The following is an 18,080-nucleotide window of genomic DNA, read 5'->3' as shown; positions in this document are numbered from 1 at the left end:
GAAAAACCCCTTTAAGGCAATACAGTCGGCACAAACAACTTTGCACCACACATGACTATTTATACAGTCCATTAGCAACAAGCCTAAACTACTCCTTTTCTATAAGTAAGCACAACACCAGGGGCAGGTGGGGGTACGCAGCAATAAAGTGCACCATCTTTATCGGACATTAATATCCTGCTATGAAAGCCTTCACTTGTATATTAATTATGACTAAGGAGACGTCTTCCACGACAAAGGCAGCTGAGCAAACCCCAGCCCCCACATTAATAATTTAATATCTCTGAGCTTTCTATTAGCACAGAGCAAATAGCAGAAATCTGCTTATGTCAACAGCCATCATTTATTGTAGTTTATTGCACCAGTTCCAGGCCGACCTGTCACCATGACATTAGCTACTGTATGTACGGACGTTGCTTTATTCCATGAACCATTGCAGGATTTGTCTTTATGTTCACACCTACATTACACCTGGGACTAAGGAGGTAGAGTATCCCTCTGAGGAGACTGCTATAGTGGCAGTTCAACCCTTTTGGTAACAGTTCAACCCTTAAAGTGGCAATCTAGTGAAAATCTTTTTCTTCCAAATCAACTGGTTTCAGAAAGTTATGTAGATTTGTAATTTACTTCTATTTAAAAAATATCTTCCAGTACTTATCAACTGCTGTATGTCCTGCAGGAAGTGGTGTATTCTTTCTAGTCTGACACAGTGCTCTCTGCTGCTAACCAGAGCAGGAGAGGTTTTCTATGGGGATTTGCTACTGCTCTGGACAGTTCCTGGCATGGACAGAGATGTCAGCAGAGAGCATTGTGTCAGACTGGAACGAATACACCACTTCCTACAGGACATACAACAGCTGATAAATACTGGAAGACTTGAGATTTTTAAATAGAAGTAAATTACAAATTTGTATAAATTTCTGAATCCTGTTGAATTTGAAAGAAAGAGATTTTCGCTGGAGTACCCCTAAAAATTGTCACTGCCAAATAATTTATCTTTTGACATGTTGTCAGACAAGTAAAAAGTTTAAGATTAACTGGGTCTCGCTCCTGCGACCCCCGGCAATCAGAAGATACAGCCAGGTAACAAGCACAGTAGTGCATTTTACTCCCCAGACTCTAAATCGGACCGATTCGATTCCGTGAGATCTGATGAACTGTAAATGTTCCCCTAGGCACATGACCACACAGGTGTCTTTCCAGGTGTTTTACGCTGGAGCATGTAGCCCTCCCTGATCTGGTTTTCCCATCAGGTTACGCTAATGGTTCACACAACGTGGTAAAATCCTGTTTTACTGCCGCAAAAATGTATACAATAAAACTGCTTCACAAACTAAACGTGACTGCACTGTGTGAACAAGGTCCGACAGCCAGAAAGTATCCGCATTCAAGATGAAGATAATAGAGAGCAGCAATATGAAGTATCCAGCAGAAAGGTTTTATTATCCTCAAACTGTTATAGATCAATATCGGCACATGAAATCCACATTACACGTCAAGCATCTCGCTTGACCCAGGCTTCGCTCCTTCATCAGGGGTAGGCCTTTATTTTGTACATTGAGAGTATAAAACACTTTCAATGGACATTTCATCTTGCTCTTCATCTGCTCTATATTTTGGATACATTGGCCCCACTCTGCAGGTAACCAAACCAGTTATTTAACTGATAGCTATCCCTCCCAACCACCCCATACCTATGCACACTCAGGTCAGGTTAACAGGCATGTGTCCTCAATGGGGGGGAGGGAGTAAGCCAATGCCAGGCAAATCTAATAGTAACCTATTTACACTTATCCTCTTTAAAAATCTATGGAACTATGAATGTCAATATAATGGACCATCATAAGAGATTGGTAAATTACACCAAAAAATAGAGAATGTAACAATTCCTTTAAATGCACACTTTTTACATTCCAAAATATCAAAATATATGGAGCGATCAGGAGAAGAGGCTGGGAAAAGTGTACACTTAATCGGTTCCCTTCCAGTTACGTGCCACATAAAATGCAATGGTGCGTTTACACAGACAGATTTATCTGACAGATTTTGGAAGCCAAAGCCAGGAATGGATTTGAAATGAGGAAAAAATCTTTCCTTTATGACATGTTCCCTGTTTATAGTCTGTTCCTGGCTTTGGCTTCCAGTATCTGTCAGATAAATCTGTCTGTGTAAACGCACCATTATGGTGCGTTTACACAGAGAGATTAAGCTGACAGATTTTGGAAGCCAAAGCCAGGAATGGATATGAAAAGGAGAAATTTCAATCTTTCCTTTATGACCTGTTCTCTGTTTATAGTCTGTTCCTGGCTTTGGCTTCCATAAACTGTCAGATAAATCTCTCTGTGTAAACGCACCATTAGTCTATAAGGACGTCTTGCTCACAGTCATGCTGCATGCCTCTCTTCCCGCTCGTTCTACTGATCTGAACACTCAGAGCCCGACCAATCTAAACTATTTACATGCCACCAAGACATGTGAAAAGTTCTTAAAAACAGAAGGCACACTTTAAATCAACAGGTCATCAACCCTTTACCACAACAATCATCACAGTGCCAGGCATAACAGTGGCTGTTTGCGGTACTGCAGCACCGTCATTTTCACTTGTTACATACTCTCTAGCTTTTCTGCTTTTAAGCACTACACAAGACTAAGTTGCTTATCACACTGTTGCCTCAAACTCTAGAAATGTTATTTTTAACAATGAGCAGGGAACATTAAAAGGAAAACTCCAGTCATCACATAACGTAACAGTAAAAACATCCTGTAGGATAATAAAGTATGATAAAGCCTTGGAAATTTTTCTTTTTGTCAGGAAATGTATAAATGCCTCTTGGTATTTGTTCTATCTCAAGATGCATATCTGGGTGGAGCAATTTCCAATAAACAGTCACCCGAGACGTTCAGCAGTCTGCCGGCACATTTACACAAAGCACTTATTGCGGAATCTCTCACCCAGCTATTATAAAGCGTGCAATTATGTTTTACAATGATCCACTAATGCTTTCATATTCCTAAAGGTAGCATTTTCATTACAAAACCTAGATGAAACAAACAACTTTATAGCTTTATCATCTCAAGAGAGCAAATTGCACATTACAGAAGTATCTTACCTCCCGGCTTGTACACCACATCGTCCTCTGTGACGAAAGACGTAATTTCCCCATTGGTGGCCCTTTCGTATCGGGACTTCTTCTTTGGCAGCTTCTTCTTGTTTTTCTTGGCAGCCTCCTCTGCCGTGGTGCCACTGTTTTCATTGTCATCGTCTTCGCTGTGGTCACTCTCGGCATAGTTTTTGGCACCTCCTTCTAGAGTGCAGCTGCGCCGTGGTCGAGAGTTTTCCCCATCGCGAGTCCTGTCCCGCTTTTCTCTCTCCCGATCCCGGTCCCGATCCTTGTCTTTATCTTTCTCTTTGTCGGCCGTCATGATTCGCCACGTGCCTTCTTCTGTCCTCTCACGGCTGGGCCTCCGTGAAAGGTAGACAGTGAGCCTGGGCTTCAGTCTTCTGAATTTATCACGCAATTCCAGGAAAAATTGGACCACTCCAACAACCCCAGTGCTTCAAAAAGCTCTGTGCAAAAGAAGATAAAAAGGCAAAGTAAATACATCGCCATCAAGCCCTTCACAAGCCACTATCTGCTGGTAAGACAGTTATTCGAGGATGCAAGTGCTACATAATATCACATCAATGCTCATACCCGCGTCAACAGCCTTGGCTGCATGGAGAGAAAGGAAATTCTATTATAACATAAAACAGACACCACTGGTGTGTGAACCGTACTTAAAGGAAATCTAGCGGGCAGATTTGCATTTTATTTTTTTACAAAATAAAACCAGATTGTGGAACAGGTATTTTTTTTTTTCATCTGTCTACTCTAACTGTAGTTATTTCCATTCATCTTCTACTTTTATACATGATTGTGGAGGGCAGCCATCTTGCCTGTGCTGCTGGTTAACCATTCCTAAAGATATGCAACAAGGAGAAAACTTATTGCTATTGATGGGAGTGTTGTGGGCATGCTCTGTGACCTGTGCAGAGATGGGGAGGAGGTGATTTGTAGTAATCGCCTATTAATATAATTAATAAATAATGGATATTGCCTGTAATAATAATCCTGCCTGTAAGAATGAGGAGCCTGATGAGAAGTAATCTTTACACTATAGGAAGTGCCGCTTAATATTAGGCTTAGTGATCAGAAGAAACTGCAATATTTTAGTTTTGTTTTTATTAATATGGATAGTGATTTTTTTTAATCATCAAAATCCCTTTAAAGTGTGCAATGAATAAAAAGATTCAGAAAAACATTCCAACAACTGGAAAAGATGGATGACAAGCACTGTCCACAAGCGCTCCTTGGACCCCACCATGTATACAACCGGCCCTATTAACCCATGTACACAACAGGCCCTAAGACACCCCCCCCCCCCAACCCCAGAAACAATTGGTCCTATAATACCCCACCATGTACACAACCCGTCCTACAGCACAATGTACACACCCGGCCCTACGAGCCCATCATGTACACAACCAGTCCTATGACACTGCCATATACACAGCAAGTTCTTTAACCCCACCATATACACAACCAGTCCTATGACACCGCCATATACACAACCAGTCCTATGATATGACACCGCCATATACACAGCCAGTCCTTTAACTCCACCATATACACAACTAGTCCTATGATATGACACCGCCATATACACAGCCAGTTCTTTAACTCCACCATATACACAACCAGTCCTACGACACCACTTCTACACAACCAGTCCCACGTCATCCCTATGGCTCTACACTACAGGAAGCCTCCAGCAGCTGCTCTTCTCTGCGTCCAGTGCTATTCTTGTATTCATTTTCCAAGGATATGAAGCATAATCCAAAATGTTTACAGTGAAAATGTCAATTTCCAGGCCAGTGTAACCGAGCCAAACCATAACCGTCCAACTGAGGCCATTGGAAAGAGAAGACAATTTCAAGGTGATGGGATTTTTATTGTAATGTAAACTGAGCGGGTCATCAGCCAGCTGCCATCTACCGGCTCTTTCCTGCCGATGAATCACAACACAAACATTTGCACTGATTTGTTCACTTCTAATACAAAGCGCAGCTTCCTCTCCAGCCTTCCTGTTGAAAGTCAATGATGCTAAACAGACCCACAGGCCTCGCTTATCTTCCCTGGGAATCTTACAAGGCTTTGACGTTTTCCTTACAAGAAAGAGGGGGGGGGGGGGGGGGTGAAGTATCGGCTCCATAAGCTGACAGTGTGCAGCAATGTGTCCACCGGATCATGGGCTTCCTCAACCAGATCACATTTCCCTCGCCCTCCCCTCCAACTTCACTTTTTCGAAAATGATGAACGGATCAGAAAGAGTGACATGGGGAACAATACATCTATTTATATGGAGTGATACCCCCCGCACTGGAGCCCTCCCAGCGGAGCTGACGACAGGAGCTCCAGGGCCTGTGATGGGAAAAAGAGCACAATCATTCAGCAAAGACAGGATCTAGTATTAAGCACCTTATTAGGATTAAACCTCCGTGATCCTAGAGGAAATGCTGTGTGAATTAATCCTTTATTGCTTTCACAGATTCATATCTGCACCAGTCCCTGAACACTTTGTTCTTGCACAATGTCAGCTAACCGAGCCTGAACACAGCGCAGCGCCTCCGCCTGATATTCCTCTCCATTGTCCTCATAGGGGAGATAAAATCGTTGCTGCTGTCATCTGTACCGCGTGCCCGACAACATATCATCACTCCTGCCTACACCCACCAAACGGAGAGGTAAACAAGGGGGCCACCTCCAGTGTCCTTGCCTCCTGCATACTGCTATGGCTTATTCATTCACAAAGCCTCAAGATGCTATTCTGAGAACAGAGAGAGGGAGGAGTAATCTTCACATTACAGGGAGGGCTGCTTACAAAGCAATATACAGGAGTCACCTTAAGGGGGGTAATGGTGTAACCAGACAAGATAAGCAATATTCAGAAGAGGATATCCTCTATTGGTTTGGTTGTCAGTTTAGATACTAACCTAGAGGTTGTATTACAGGGGGTGACAATGAGACCCAGGTAATGGGCCCAGTGACAAACAAGCAAATGCTTGTTCATTGGCTAGCCACATCTAAAAAGTTGGTGTAAAAAAAAAACCAAAAAAAAAAACCACTTTTCAGCCACACATGTGCCTATGTAATACAGGACGTACGGTCACCAAGGATGAACTTCTTAAAACAAGCACAGATCTCAGATGGGGCAGCAGTACCCTCACTCACCATGACAAAGACCTCTTTTCCTTATACACCAGGGCCAATGTATCATATGGATGACCAGCTCTGCGCTAACACTGGGGTTTGTAACCTGTCGGCCGCTGATGGGTGTCTGTAGATCAATCAATAACATTTACTGCAGTAATGACCTAAATGACAGTATTTGTGGCACCACTGAATGGGAGCTCTTTGGTGACATTATAGGAGGCACTGCTGTTGTATTGTACATGGGTGGTGGGGCTATAAACCAGGGACAATAAAGGTGGTACCAGCATATGTATTTTATCTATATAGCTTGTGATCTACATTTAGGTTACCACAGTAGATCATGGACACCACCACATTATTTTGGTGACGACTTAAAAGTGTCACTGTTTAAATTTTTCTTTGCAGAAATCAATAGTACAGGCGATTTTAAGAAACTTTGTAATTTGGTTTATTAGCCTAAAAATGCATTTTTATCATGAAAAAGCAGTCTGAAGCTCTCCCCCCTGTCTTCATGGTTCTCTATGGAGAGGGGAGGGGTTGAGGGAGATGAGGCACCAAAACAGGACAACAAAGAGTTAATTTACAGCTACATCTCCGGCTATCTCCTCTGAAGTCAGCACTGACTTCTGAATAGCAGCTTTCACATAGGTCCCGCTGTGTAATCCTTTGTTCTCTGCTCTCTGCTGGCACTAATCTCCCTCCTCCCCTCTTCATAGTTACACACGGCTCGACTGATGTAAAAAAAAAAAAAAAAAGTCAAGATTTCCTAATAAGCAGTGAATGAAAGGAGGAGGAGGAGGAGGGAGGGGACCTTGGAAAAGTCTTTTTGAATTCAGATAAATGTCATATTTATCTAATAATCCCAATTACAAAGTATCTTAAAGGGGTTGTCCGGCGCTAAAAAATTATTCACAGAATAACACACATTACAAAGTTATACAACTTTGTAATGTATGTTATGTCTGTGAATGGCCCCCTTCCCGTGTCCCACCACCCCCACCCGTGTACCCGGAAGTGTGGTGCGCTATACATACCTGTCACGTGCCGACCACGGTCTCCGATCCTCAGCAGTGACGTCTTCTTCGGGCGGCCAGCGGATCTTCCAGAGTGCTGGCCGCCCTCTGCAGCGTCATCCGAAGCTCAGCCGCGATTGGCTGAGCATAACTGTGCTCAGCCAATCGCGGCTGAGCGGCTGATAACGCGGCCACGATCGGAGACCGTGGTCGGCACGTGACAGGTATGTATAGCGCACCACACTTCCGGGTACACGGGTGGGGGTGGTGGGACACGGGGAAGGGGGTCATTCACAGACATAACATACATTACAAAGTTGTATAACTTTGTAATGTGTGTTATTCTGTGAATAATTTTTTAGCGCCGGACAACCCCTTTAAAATCGTCTGGACTATTGATTTCTTCAAAAAATAAAATAAAAAATACAACAGTGAAACTTTAAAGGGTCACTTCTAGAGATGAGCAAACTTACAGTAAGTTGAGACTCACATGAACCTGAAAGCGCAGTATTTAAATCTTGTGGCTGGAGAAGAATGATGCAGGATGCAGGATTCAAACACCAAGCCTCTGTTTTTGAGCAAACCTGAACTTACTGTAAATTTACTTATCACTATTGACTACCCTAAAATCTAAGAGAAGTAAAAAGACCGCCGGTGTCTAAATATAATCAGAACAAGAAGCTTCCCGCAACCACACAGCGGCTACACAAGCGTGGAGGTGCGCTTCTACTGGGGATCAAACCACAGACGAGCTCGTCAATGCACCATGACATAGGACATCAGGGTAAATCAATTTAGGTTTCCCTGACTGAGCCTGGTATTAGGCTCTGCTCTTTCAGGCAGGCACGTATCCAAAAGAAACGCTTGGCTTAGGGATTTGAGCAACGCTCTCCCCTCCATCTGCACAATGTCTCTGTATAAAATGTTCCAGATACAGATCAGGCTGCACATCAAGAACTCTCCCTCCCCTCAGCCCCCAACATTTTATCAAGGAAGATGAATAAGGATATAGGGGGGCGAGCAGGGTGTTTGGACATCAACAACCGACAGGGAACCGATCCAGAACCAGTGGGTTAAATCAATGGCCTCAAAAAGGTATTAAGAGATATTTTCCAGGCAAAGCTTTTACCTACACCTCCCTATCAGACACCACGGGCAGAAACACAGATATGTAAAACTAAAACCAGCTGGATTGTAGAGTGATCTGCAAAGAGTACATCAGGCAAGAGGAAAAACCAAGGTAGAATATAAAACATACGTTGGCTATTCTGTCTACGCCCGCCATGCTGTGAGAACTAATGATAATGCTCCGCTATTGCCATTACTTGCAGCCCACACAGCATTGAGTGCAGGAGAATTGGGCATTTAAATATCTGCCGTTCTTAAAACACAGTAACCGAGAAGCCGCCAGTACGGAAATGTGCGGAGGGGAGTGCGGGGACTTGTATCACAGGAGCCATGCTGCGAGCGCTCAGCACTACCTGCCACCTTGTGACACTGTATCATTGTACCGCAGACACAGAACATAAACAAATCAACCAAAACAGGAATCCATCCGGTGCCGGGTGCCGCCATCCTGCCCTCCTCACCTAATGGAACTGATTAACATAGAGCTGCTTCACCGCCTCTGCCCAGCGGCAGGATAATGAGAATCGCCCAACGCTGCTGCACTGCTTCAATTGACTCAAGTCTGAATTTGCTTGGCATCTGTGATACCACAGGAAAAAGCAGCCAATATGACCCCATATGGTACCCAGGAGCGTAAAGTGTCCACAGGATACAAGACTAAGTCCAAAATAGACTGGCAAATAAAAGGTTCAAAATAAAAGGCAATTCAAGAATCTGTAAATGTCACTAGTTTACTATAGGAACACCTGTCAAAGTCTAGATATTTGGGGTATCCGTGCCAGGTCTCTAGAGCAGTGTACCTCAACCTGTGTCTCTCCAGCTATTGCAAAACAACCACCCCCATGATGGACTAGTTTAATGAGAGTTGTAACACTGTGACAGAGTGGAAAACACACTACTGTGGAGGATAAACCTCACTGACCTTATGCTGCGATATTAGAAGGGAGGAAGATGTATGATCATAGCCCAAGGTGTACTTCTTATTTCTTGACCCCCCAAGAATTCCTACGAACAATGCAGAGGCACTAAATAAACCCAAAGGTTAATATTAAGAAAATCTGGTTGGGTTCCTTGAGTGCTTTAGGAATACCAATGAAGCACACCTTCTAGTGCAGGGGTGTCAGACTCACAGCCGTCCAGCTACTGAAAAACTACATTTCCCATAATGCCTGGACAGCCAAAGCTTTAGCTTTGGCTGTCCAGGCATGAGGGGAATTGTAGTTTTGCAACAGCTGGAGGGCTGCGAATTTGACACCTGTTCTTAAGGTGTAGAAAAACCAAAAGCCATAAAAGTCCAGATGAACATCTTGATCGCCATGGACTTACTTTCAGACGATTACTTGCCTTTTTTGCCTGTAAATTGACATTTTCTAAAGCTCAAAATCAGTAAAAAAAAAAAAAGTGTGAACGTGACCTTAAGGTTAGATAATATCCAGACCAGCTTCCCTAACCAATGTTTTGTGACCAGATGTGACCCAATTCTGTGACTCGCCATAGGAATCTTAAAGCGCAACAATAATTTCAGTAGCCAAAAAATGAAATTCCTCAAATAAAAATCCCTCGTGTTACCTTTTAAAAAGAGCCCTAAACTGCGTTGATAGCTTGTGCGCTCGCTGAGATATCCCCAGTTGTTTGGCTCAGAGGAATAAATGAATTTTTCTTCTGGCTGAGAGAAAGTGGGCGTGGCCTATCCCTCATCTCCCTGGCTGCGTCCCTCCATTCACTGAGCAGCACCTTAGCAGATGTATCACACATAGCAGGATCAGATACAGCCCCAGCATACAGTATCACATGTAAGATTAGATACAGAGTCCCAGCAGATGGTATCACACACAGTGGGATTAGATACAGGCATCTGCTCTCATTACACTGTAGGATAATGTCAGCCATGGAGGTGGGGGCACCTGCTGCAGACATCTGATAGTGAATGTTATATGTACTATGGAAAGACTACAGCTGTGTTGTGCTGGGACATGTAGTCCTCCCCTCAGTGCCTCACCCACTCTCCCTCATGCAGCACATTGGCTGGGTCATGGCTGGGATGTCCCTCCTTGTTGAAGCACTGAGTACTTGTCCCTCCATCCATCTCCTCCCCTGAGCTGCTCCTCACACACAACACCCTCAGCTCTGCTTAGTCACCTCTGTGAGGGGAGGGGGGAGATCGTGCTGCTAGGAGGGGGAGGAGGGTTTGTTTATGTTTCTCTGTGTGTCAGGGCTGTTATCTGATCCTCCTGTCACAGTCGGTACACTCAGGAGGGATCTACAGGGAGGGGGCGTGTCCAGCAGGAATGCAGAAATAAGTCAGAGCCAGAGAGGGCTATAAGGGCATAATCAGCCTTATGTATTTAAAAAAAACTGTTCATTTTAGGTTATTAATGTATATTGCAAAAAGTCTTATCATGACCTAAGCTAACTAAAACTGAATGGTCAAAATATTTTATAGTTACGCTTTAAGTTAAAGGGGTTATCCAGTGCTACAAAAACATGGTCACTTTCTTTCAGAGACAACACGACTTTTCTCTCCAGTTCAGGTGCGGTTTGCAATTAAGCTCTATTCACTTCAATGGAACTGAGCAGCAGAACCCCGCCAAGGCTGGAGACAAGAGTGGGGCTCTCTGGAAGAAAGTGGCCATGTTTTTGTAGGGCTGGATAACCCCTTTAAGACCACAAGCACTGGTTACATTATGACATCTAGACTGGCACTCACAGGTTTAGATATGACACCATAGTTTAGACAGTATGTAGTATGATGCGATTGTGTCAAATAGTACACTGAAATATTAAAGGGGTTATCCAGCGCTACAAAAACATGGCCACTTTCCCCCTACTGTTATCTCCAGTTTGGGTGGGGTTTTGAAACTTAGTTCCATTGAAGTAAATGGAGCTTAATTGCAAACTGCACCTGAACTGGAGACAACAGTAGGCCATGTTTTTGTAGCGCTGGATAGCCCCTTTAACAATGGCTTGCACTTTCATGATTATTCCACCACACTATCAGTGATGTTGTTATGTGTTTCAGATCCAAGTCCCATCAGCAAAACCAAATCTAAGCGCTAAACTGATCACAGGGCTAGTTAGAATCAGTGGCCATCAGCCTCAGGAAGCTCCTGGAAGACACAATAAAGGGAGGCCAGTATAGCATACCGCATAATGCATCCATTCTAAAGGCTTGCCATGCATTCACCCAGCTACAGAGAACAACGTCTTAGTTTGTGGCTCAAGAATCTTTCCCCGGGTGGCGGCTAATGTCCTGCACTTTCCTATTAAACCCGGCATGAAAGAGGAGAATAAAATTAACCGACTGTGGTGCTGCATTAAAGAGATCTTCTCTGTGCAACAAGAAAGATTAAAGAGGGACTGTGACTGGCACAGGGCACTGCTAATGCCATACAATCTTACACAGGCATGCCATGGGGTTAATTCTGTATCCTGCATGTCTATTGCACTGACATATACTGTATCTATTGCCCCCCCCTCTCAAATATCACGCCTAACCTGCAATGTCAATCACAGCAAAGGGCAATCCAGAGTCTTGTCATCTGCTATGACTGTACTAGAAAGGACGCGACCAGCATGATAAGAGAGAACGGAAGCAAGTAGGTGGTGAAAGATGAATGACAAAAGAAACCGAATAGCTCATGAGAAATAAGTGATCTCCTCTAGCCTGTAAAAAAAAAAAAATAGTATCATTGACAAGGCCATGGTATATATGATATACCAAGCTCAAATTTATTAGTATATTTAATAAAACAGTTGGAAGTAAAATGTGGAAGAGTTGTCCATTGCAACCAGACTGGAGAAGAGCGCCATATATCAATAGCACCAAGAATGTCAGTATGTAAACCAGGTTATTGCACTACAGTATTCCTATTGATATACTATGGGCCCATGTACTTGTTCCACTGCCCCTCCCATGTAAATGCGGTCCTGTACTGGAAGTCCTGCCCAAGTGTAACTTTTCACAGCTTCTTCCTCGCCGTCACGCGTTCACCACTCCAGAAACCACAGTAAAGCTAATATAAACTTACAGACTTACTAAAAAGCAGCTGAGTACCTAACAACTCCTCGCGTCTTCAGAACAGTAAACAGGAGCTGTCCCAAATTATCCATAAATTACAGAGCAGGACAGACGCTCAAGGGCGCGAGCGGAAAAACAGCCCAACAAGCCAAAAAAAAACAACTAAAAGAGGTACATAAGATGGTCATTATAATATTTTTTTAACCTGTTTTGACAGGTTGTTAAACAAAATCTACTTGCAGAGCGGTATCTACTACCCCGATGCAAACTCCACATGCCCAAAAATAAAAAAGGCCAGCGGGAAGCGACCAAGCGGGCGGAATACCCTACCTCTGAGTCTTCTGATCTCGCCACCTGGTACTTTAAGCGACAGTACCCCCCAACACATCCGCTCAGTGCGTTAAAATACCCAGCTAAAGAATGTATGTGCTCTTGCCGACACGCTTACCCAGATAACATGAAAGCGCAGGGAGGCGAAGAACCTATAAGCCACGAGATAAAATATTCACAGAGACACCAAAGTGTGTGGAAGGAAGCTCATTTTTCTTGTTTCAGCTGGCCAGGACAGATAAATCTTTTAACAAGATCTGTGTTGGTCATGTATTCCGAGTTCTTTAGAAAAACACACACAGACAGGAGCATTCTTCTGCTCACCCACTGGCAGATGAAAGGAGCTCTGTGCTCTAAAAACGCCAGTCTGAGGTGTGCCTGCTGGAGCTGCGGGCTCTATTAAACCTTAGTAGGGGTCATGGAGGAGAGTGCCGCTGCTACTAAATGGTTTAAGAAAAAAAAAAAAGCCTCAGCAATAGATGCAGGCAGCACATCTATGAATCCTAAAAGCCTTTCCAACAACTTTTAAGTTTGATACACAACATATTTTTAGCTTTTTCTGTATAAAGCTAAAGGGTTTCCCTCTATGCTGCAACCTACTTTTCTTCTAGTTGTCCCAATGAAGTAAAAATAAAACACACAACAATGGGTTATACACAGAGATGTGTCTCCATGGTAACAGACTACAAACAAATTTTGTCCAGTCTGACTCCACACATACTGCCATCTTACTAACAGACTTTTAACCGGTTATCAAAAACTAAGCTTAAAAAAAAAAAAAAAAAACAGAATTAGACTACACTGGGTTTTGTTTGTAGTCTGTCACCATGGAGACAACAAATCTGTATGAAGCAGAGCTTAACACACATGGTTGTAGGATATTTTTATATAAAGCCATTTCTTGAATGGGGCTGTTTCATACACAAACTAGTAAAGGATATTCCAATGATTGTAAAATTATCCCATATCTAGAGGATAAGAGGTAAAAAAGGGAGGGGGAGGAGCATTTCCAACAGGCCCATAACTAATTAATGGAGAGGTGGATTCATGTTGCAACTTCATTCAGCCACAAGAGAGATTGTGGAAGATCTCAGAGGTCAGATCTTAGCTAGGAGGAGACACTCCTCCGCTATCCTCTGGATAGAGCATAGGTTTCTAGTTGCTGGAATACCCCTTTAATTTACTCCATTTCATTTTGCAAAGCACATTTCTAATTAAATCCAGATATTAATGTTCCAATACTTGTTGCAGCGCCCCCGGGAGCTCTTCAGCTCTTCAGACTCCCTCTGAGAACGACCACCTGCTCTGTAGGCTCAATCCTACATACCAGCGGCTTCATCTCACTGAACATGTTAGGTTTATGTGCAAAAAGGAATTCAAAAGAACAGCAGGGGTCTCCATATCAAGTACATAAATGTAATATCTGCACACTGAAGCAATTTTTCTAATTTTTCCAGTTGATTATTTTTATTTTGCATGACGTAGCAGAACGAATACTTATCATAGTACAACCCCTTTAAGAAGAGTCTGCAATGTTAACGGTAAAAACAGCAAAGCAGTCAACACAAATTGTTTTGCCTACACGCGTTTTAATCCAAGAAACGTATAAAATTCATGCATATAACTTTTTATATCACCCTGCCATCTGATACTTTATTGTTTTTACTGAAACATCAAAATCTGCTTTTTTTTTTTTTAAACACAACAGACGTCAATGATCATAATAATGCACATGTATGATGTGCGCAAAGTACAGATCTGTGATTGCAAACACCGTGGGGTATACAGAGCATGAATAAAAGCAGCAAAGGGGTAATAGAAGTATACAAGAGAGCTGCAGATAATGATGGTACGCATTATAGTATACATAACATGGGACTATCCATTCCCCACATCAAAACACTATTATATGACAGACACTGGATCTCTCGGTGCCAGGTACCTGGGGGCAATCAGGCTGAGAGTAGATAAACACCACCCACATAAGGGACAATGACCCCCGCCACTGCCAGTGTAAACTTACACCACAACCAAGTTTCCTTATGAGTCTGCGGGTGGATTGATGACTTTTTATATGGTATTTTTATTGGTTTAACAAACAGCTTCCACCAACTGAACTGGTTCAGTGCGTCCTTTTGCACAATATGACACATGACTGCTAAATGTTAGGGGAAAGATGGTTCACACACACTCACATATAATAGGACTGGATGACAACCTCAGTTACAGATGCCTGCGGGGCACAATAGCAACAAGCAATAAGGCTGCATTGCAGGGCACAGTCTATCTTCACCTCAGACTTACCGCGGGCGGTATGCTAGACAAGGAACATTCTAGAAAATAGGAAGAACTAATGTGACTATGACAAGTCCTGGTGTCGAGTTCTTCTGCCAATTTGTTACACTTTTCTATTCAGTCACTTTAACCTTTCCACACTCTGGAGTTGCAAATCTGCAGGAAACTGGAAAAGTTGGGTTTAAAAAAAAAAAAAAAAAAAAAAAAAACACCAACCAATCAAAGTGAAGGCATATGGCAACAAATCAGGTGGTAATGATAAATTACACTTCTATGCATATAAATTTTTTTTCTATAATTTGTTAAAATATAACATTCCACAGAAAGATTACAATGGACAAATGCTGACTACCCCGTGTTGGATGACATGTTCAGCTCTGCTACATCTGTAAGGATGGGTAAGGGTTAACCAATGACAGGCTGAAGACATTTCATGAGTGAATGCCTCCACTGCCTTTGCAATTCTAATCTGTAATGAGTTTCCCTATAAACTGAAGGTTACAATAAATACACTGGAAACCAGTTTACGACGCCGACATACAAGGAGCCAGGAAGCCATTGGAGATGACTGCTGCATAGAGCTGCTGTCTGTCACAGGGGTGAGCAGAGATGACAGGGATGCCCAGGTCCCATTAGACAGCTCACCAGAATGACAAAGAGCGAATTGAAATAACAGGGGGAGGTAAGCAATTGTTATGGAAACGATCCCCTCCTGTTTATCAATAAAAGACTACGCAATTATCAGCTAGATACAAAGGGTCCGGGATCCGAGCTGTGCAACATCCCATACCCCAATATACCTGCCCTGAGGAAAGTCTCACCCATAAAGGACAATTATACAAGAGCCCATATATTCACAGGGCGTCAATGACCTCACAACAAGGACACCATCAGCATCATGTACAGTATAATGTATACTACCCGTGCCTAGGCCCAGGGAGAGGCACATGGGTGTATTACTACTAGTTGGCATGCTTTGCATTTACTTTCCATATTTACTTGACACTTCTATGGGTGTCCCTGGTTAAACCCCCAGAGTTGTAACGCCCAATGCACACAGTACATCACTGTATTACGGGGTTATTCTTCTCTTCTCTCAACGAATGAATAATGTCACCACTTCTTTTATTTCTTGGATTTGGATTCATGGAATGTCTCCACACAACTGAGTGGGAAAGGCCAGCTACCCAATGTGTATGAGGTCTCAATGTTGGAGAAGAGAATGGTTGGTTATGTCGGGGTCTAACATGTCTGATGCCAATAAGGCCCTGACAAAAATGTCTCCTTAATCCCCAAAGTACATGCATGCTCTGTCATGGAGAAACAGCTGCTTAAAGGGGTACTCTGGAAAAAAGAAAAAAAAATCATCAACTTGTGTCGGAAGGTTATACAGATTTGTAAATGACTTATGCAAATTGTCAAGTCCTCCAATACTTTTCAGCTGCTTTATGTCCAGTAGGAAGTGGTGTATTCTTTCCAAACTGACAGTGCTCTCTACTGCCACCTCTGTCCATGACAAGAACTGACCAGAGCAGGAGAGCATTTCTATGGGGATTTTCTACTGATCTGGACAGTTCCTATCGCAGACAGAGATGGCAGCAGAGAGCACTGTGTCAAGACTGGAAAGAATACACCACTTCCTGCAGTGCATACAGTAGCTGGAAGACTTGGGATTTTTTAAATAGAAGTAATTTACAAACCTGTATAACTTTGACATCAGAAAGAGTACCCCTTTAATACTTGGCTCCAACCATAACAGAGAGCTGCAGCCCCGAGATGAGACATCATAGCCTTGTATACAAGGACTGGTGAAGGATGACTCAGGGCACTAGTAAGGTATTATGCCTTTTTAATATTTTATATCATTGACAGCAACAATAAGGTAAGAAAACGCCTGGAATCCCAGTAACTCTATTTTCTCGGAGGACACAGAAGGTCTACAGGTTTCTCTTGTGTCATTGGCGTCTCTCACGCTACAAGCATTGTGAAATGCACATCCTGAAAAGAACAGTGTGGTTAGAGCCGAGAAGGCAGGTGTCTGTCACAAGAAATTAGATTTTATCAGCGTGTCACGCAGCACACAAAACACGCTATTTAATAGGACGGCAAAGCTGGCAGCATTAAAACCTCAACTTGGAAGGCAGCAGTGGAAAAAGCCTGCAGTTTACTTGTTACATGGCAGGATGTGTTTCATGCATTGCCGCACACATTACCCAAGCTCCAGCCCCATTTCACAGGCTACTAGCAGAGTCATTAGGCCATCACGGATCAAGGTTCCTGGCACTAAATTATTTACAAGAAATTCACAGCGTTTTGTTCTCTGCTTCTCAACAGATGTTTCTTCAAGACTCCCCGACCAACCCGACCACTAACCACCTACAGAATGAGAGGAATGCAGGGCAGGCGGAGAGCGCCGTCATATCCCAAAGACGTCCTAATGGAGAGATCATTTGTCTTGAGCTCAGCTGGACTCAATTCATTCCCGATTACAAATATTTCTGGATAAACACCGCAAAAAATGGTTAAATATTTGTGCAAGACTAATAACGGGTCTGGAGTCTTTACATTAAATCCGAGCCCGCACCCCTCATATTTCTGCGCAGGAAGTCAAAAGTTCACGAGCGGAGAATACGATTTACGCATCTGGTTTTGATCATATTTTCCAAATGTATCTGAACTCACTTGAAGAAGCACGGATGGTGTCAAGTGGTCCCGAAATCCGGGCAATGGGTGTTCTCGGAGTGTTTACCGAGCTGAGGAAACACACACACACACAACAAATAAAGTTGTTGGCAGTAAAACCGCATATGGAAAGTATATGCAAATCTCACGACGCGGCTTATCAGGAATGACCAAAGTCACAGATGACAAATGCTACTGACTGCTGCCTTCCAGAGAACACTCATGTGGAACCATAACTCCCAGCATCCCCAACCAACAGGTCGGAATCTGCTAAGCCACTTAAGGAAGAAACAAAGTCATTTCACACACATTTGCAGTGGAGGTTGAGCAGATGTGGAAAGGTTCCGGAGTATATGGTAA

The 18,080-nt window shown here is 43.2% G+C and overlaps 1 protein-coding gene across 6 annotated transcripts in view; it reads right to left on the bottom strand.

Moving 5' to 3' along the window:
* The window catches only part of RERE (arginine-glutamic acid dipeptide repeats), a 246,486-nt gene that overhangs the window by 128,068 nt on the left and 100,338 nt on the right, over window positions 1-18,080 (bottom strand). For 5 of the 6 annotated variants that reach the window (XM_069948322.1, XM_069948326.1, XM_069948323.1 and 2 more), the window contains exon 2: window positions 3,111-3,568. In XM_069948322.1, coding sequence (XP_069804423.1) covers window positions 3,111-3,423 — 313 coding nt within the window. In that variant the 5' untranslated portion in view covers window positions 3,424-3,568. Of the gene's footprint in view, window positions 1-3,110; window positions 3,569-15,047; window positions 15,109-18,080 lie in introns of those variants that run through there. The other variant, XM_069948324.1, reaches the window with a different exon arrangement.

This window comes from Dendropsophus ebraccatus, chromosome 12 (genome assembly GCF_027789765.1).
Source record: "Dendropsophus ebraccatus isolate aDenEbr1 chromosome 12, aDenEbr1.pat, whole genome shotgun sequence".
NCBI lineage: Eukaryota > Metazoa > Chordata > Amphibia > Anura > Hylidae > Dendropsophus > Dendropsophus ebraccatus.
Note: the sequence above shows the minus strand (reverse complement) of the source record. Positions and strands in the feature narration are given on the sequence as shown.